Source organism: Acanthisitta chloris, unplaced genomic scaffold (assembly GCF_000695815.1).
Source record: "Acanthisitta chloris isolate BGI_N310 unplaced genomic scaffold, ASM69581v1 scaffold40382, whole genome shotgun sequence".
NCBI lineage: Eukaryota > Metazoa > Chordata > Aves > Passeriformes > Acanthisittidae > Acanthisitta > Acanthisitta chloris.
In genome coordinates, this window is record NW_008660580.1 from 10,584 (window position 1) to 15,019 (window position 4,436).

Genomic DNA, 4,436 nt, shown 5'->3' on the forward strand with positions numbered 1-4,436 from the left:
GCACAGCAAGCAGCTGCAAATGCTTATTCTTGTTCTAGCCTCAATCTGGATAACCTGCACAGTACCTTCTTTCTACTCAGGGTAGCAAAGTCTATGCAGAAAATCAGTATGCAGTAGGACGAGTCTCTCTGCACTTCCCACTGATGCAGGGAAACAGGGAGACAGTCCTAAGCCAGCTTTCATTTAGTGAAGAGGAAAAAGAAAGTGCAGGGAACTTGCCAGTATGTCTTTCTCCAAGTTTCCTCAACTCTGTGGAACTATGCTGGTCTCAGGTGAGCCCCACTGTACACCTCCCTAGAATCCCCTCTCAACAGCAGGTAGGACAGTTTTGGCATTGGTTTAGAATAGCCCTGAGGCTCCACAGTGAAGGAGGATGATGCACCAATTCAGCCCTTATTCTTTGAAGAGCAAAGCCTTTTGGTAAACAAGTGCCCCAGCACTGCCCTGAACTCTGCCTGCCCTCATTTCCCACCAGAGCGAACAGAAAGTGAGACAAAAAGCACATGGTGAGGCAGAATGTACCAGCAGGCTCTTTCCTCCAGGCTCCCATCCAACAGGAGAGGTTAAGGCAGAACAAACAGAGCACTCTTGTCACTGCTGACACTCCTTCTACTTCCCTCTCTACCTGAAAGACTCTAAAGCCCTTCATCCTACACTGCACACAGAGAAGGTGGCCCCTTGTCACCTGCTTGGTGACTTCCTCAGCTCACTGAGCAGCTCTGCTCCCACTCTGGCCTTAGAGCAGCACTATCTCACCTCACTTCCCCCATAACCACCTTCCCAACCTCTCCTTGCCTGCTCCTTCTCCAAAAGAAGGGATTAACTGGCAAGGCTCAGAGACCCAAAGACCATTCCAAAAACAAACCCAGGGAATGGACAGTAGCACAAATGTTGCCAGAAGGATTTGTAGATGACTTGTGCCCAAGTCCCCTAAATATCCAGGGGATAGCAGCTTTGCAGTGTTCTGCAAGACCATGTACTGGTTTCGTAAGAATGGTTTAGTGGAGACAGGGTCAAATGCCTCTGAGAGATCAATGTAAATCCAGACACTCCAAACTCAAAATACAGCCACAGACAGTGACAGGCTACAGGGGCACATTGCCTAAGCAGGGCATGGAGAGGTGATAGCGTCCCTGGTGCCTAGGAAGGAATTTCAGAGTACATTAAGGGGTTCAAATGGACATGAGAGATCATCCAGTGCCAACACCCTGCCCCAGGCAGGGACACATCCCACCAGAACAGGCTGCTCAAGGCTTTATCTAACCTGGCTTTGAACACTGCCAGGGTTGGGGCAGCCACAGCCTCCCTGGGCAACCTGTGCCAGTGTCTCACCACCCTCACAGGGAAAATTTCTGCCTAATATCTCACCTAGATTTCCACCTTTCCATTTCTCCCCACTGCCCCTTGTCCTGTCCCTGCAGTTCCTAACCCAGAGTCCCTCTGCAGCTTCCCTGGAGCCCCTTCAGCTCCTGGCAGGTTGCTCTGAGCTCTCCACACAACCTTCTCTTCTCCAGGCTGAACAGCCCCAACCTTCTCATAGGGAAGGTGCTCCTGTCCTCTTATCAGCTTTGGATAAGTCCTCTGGACTTGTTCCAACAGTTCCACGTCCCCCTGATGCTGGGGACACCAGAACTGTGTGCAGTGCAGGAATTCCATGGGGCAGGAATTCATACCTTTCTTGCGACACACTTTGCATCTGGCATTCTCTGCTGACATATCCCACTTGATACAGGCATCCAACATCCCCAGCAGCACATGCATCCGGGAGAAGGTCTGGGCCTCACGGATTGCTGTCTTCCACTTCTCCGTGGCTGAAGCAACCTGCAGACAGACCTAAGAGCTTACAACAGAGCACACACACACACAGTCTGACCATGCTTTTATATCCTTTAGTCAAGGCCCTTCATAACCAAAGCTCAACTCTATTTCTTTTATTCCATGTCACCTCGGCAGTCCTGGTTGTGGTTTATCCATATCCAGTTCTCCTGGATCAGACAGTTTGTTCATAACAGTTGATCCCTTTTGGATTTCACAGCCAGGCTGAAACAACCTACATGAACTCCACCGAATTCTTGCTCTAAAAAGTCTAACCCAAACAATCAGCAAGCTAAGAAAATAAAAGAAAGGAATCTAGCACTGCAAAATGCAGGATCAAAGTAGGAGAACAGCTGGCAAACACACTGGAAGGAGGTGGATTGGAGCAGCCTGTGCTGCCCTCCAGTGGGTACTGCACAGGCACCTGAACATTAGCAACCAGGTCCTCATGGTCCTGAGCTGCTCAGGTGGCAGAGGAGATCCTATGCCAGCATCTACAATCACACTGGACAGGCATTTAGAGCCCCAAGCATGAAACCAGCTGCTCCCAAGACAGGATGACCTTGGCACATGTGAAATCCCAGAAGGAGCTGAGAGTGAGTGTCACAGCATCAAAGCTGAGCTGTGCACCAGGGCAGCTGTAGGGGCTGCACACAGCAAGGCCCATGGGAAAATTCACCCCCAGCTCATGCGGTCTGGAAACACAGGTTGTGGCAGATCGGAAATGCAGCAGGACAAAAGTGATCCAGAGCCATGTCCTACTCCAACTGGTAATCCTGTGCTCTGCAACAATGAGGTGATGGCCCAGACATGACAGGGATATAATAGGACTCAAGTTAATGTTCTTCTACCCCAGGAGAATGAAAAAACAAACAGTGAAGTGTCAGATGGGAAAATCTGAACTCTGCAGCTGACAGCAGTTTGGGAGCCAAACAAAACCCGGGAGTTTTGCAGAGTTGCACATTCTCCTCTGACTGAATTTGAGGAAGCACAGCATATATTAGATGCTTGGAAAAACACACAAACTGTTCTGAAATGCCAACATCCTTGCTGCCACTGCTGGTGTGGAGCCTGAGCCATGGGAGACAAAGGGAAACCTGCCCAGCCCAGTGCTGAGGTTACACACACCGTGAGCTATTTCTCTGCAGAACATTGTTGAGGTGCTTCACATACTGTGTAATTGATTTTCCAAGGAACTGTTCCATGGGTTTTGCTGTTAACACACTGGGTAACTGCTGGGCCAAGATAAATCTGCAAAAACTGTTGGCAAGTTTTGCTCAGATATTTCTCTTCAAGTCTGTGGAATTTAACAGATTTCCAGTCCTGCTTCCCAAGCATCAGGAGACTGTGGCATTTGAGCAGGACTGGTATCATGGGAGTTCTGGCTGCCAACTAGGCAAAATGGGAGACTGGAAGAAGTTACTTAAATGCCCTCCTGACAGGAGAGGAGCAATCTAGCAGGGAAAACAAAAACAACCCCCAAACACTAAAGGAGAAGTCACCAGTCACATGTCACCCTGAGAGTGATGCCTACTGTGGTAAAGGTGGACAAGCCTCCAGCTAGGAAGGCTCTCATCTGGCATTCTGAGCTGACAGAAAACCCTTGGAAGAGCTGCAACTGGAATGGCTTGGTTTTGAAGGTGCTCCTTGAAGGATTGTCAGGTGCAGACTGACGCTCCTCTTGAACCCACTGCTGAAAGCAGGTCACAGGGGTGATAACCCACTCATGCTCCTCATTCTGCTCAGGCAGTTGTGCTGCAATGTCACACTGCAAAGAGGTCACACATTCCCTACCCTATTCTGGGACAGCCCAGTGTGCTACTGCCACTGGAAATGGCAATGTTTGCATCAGAGGCACCAGACTGATTTTTAGGAGCAGCCATAAGCCAGGTCTCACTACAGTCCTTTGCCACTCAGCAGTGTGAGCTCCAGAGCTGCAGCTGAGCCAGCAGGAACCCTTCACACAGACAATCATGTCAGCAAACGGGTGCCTGCTAAGCCGTAACTTGTTTCTCACAGGGAAAATGAGACATAGCCATACCACAGGGCTGCAATTCCACTTCTATAGTCTGGAAGTACATTAAGTGTGTTTTTCCAGTGTGGCTGTGCTGTATTTTACCTGCTATGTGTTTTCAGTGCAGTTCTGGCTCAAAAGGCTTCAGAATTCTTGGCCTACACAGGAAATTTGTCTTTAGACTAGCCTGCCTAGCAGTCAGGGGTTTGCATCACACACCTGTATCTGAGAACTGTGCTGCTCCTTCAAAGTCATCTCTAAGGGTTTGCTGCTCTGGCAAACAAAGCTCATTCCAGATAAATTGGGCCAGGGACACCTTCCACTAGCCCAGGCTGTTCCAAGCCCCATCAAACCTAGCCTGGGACACTGTCAGGGATGGGGCAGCCACAGTTTCTCTGGGCAACCTGTGCCAATGCCTCATCACCTTCACAGGGAACAATTCCTTCCATCTAGCCCTGCCCTCTGGCAGTGGGAAGCCATTCTCCCTTGTCCTATCACTCCAGGCCCTTGTCAATAGTCTCTCTCCATCCTTCTTGTTAATCATCTAATTTCTTTAAGTTGGGAATTTTAAATGCTTCTGCTGAAGTCAGTGATCAGTCAGGACAGA

At 49.5% G+C, this 4,436-nt stretch overlaps 1 protein-coding gene across 1 annotated transcript in view; it reads right to left on the reverse strand.

The window, feature by feature from the left end:
• The window catches only part of LOC103797640 (tyrosine-protein kinase BAZ1B-like), a gene marked incomplete at its 5' end in the record, with an annotated part of 9,191 nt that extends 7,370 nt beyond the window's left edge, over positions 1-1,821 (reverse strand). The window contains one exon of the mRNA XM_009069863.1: positions 1,674-1,821. Within this exon, the coding sequence (XP_009068111.1) occupies positions 1,674-1,821 (148 nt within the window). The remainder of the gene's footprint in view (positions 1-1,673) is intronic.
• Positions 1,822-4,436: the final 2,615 nt, after the last annotated feature.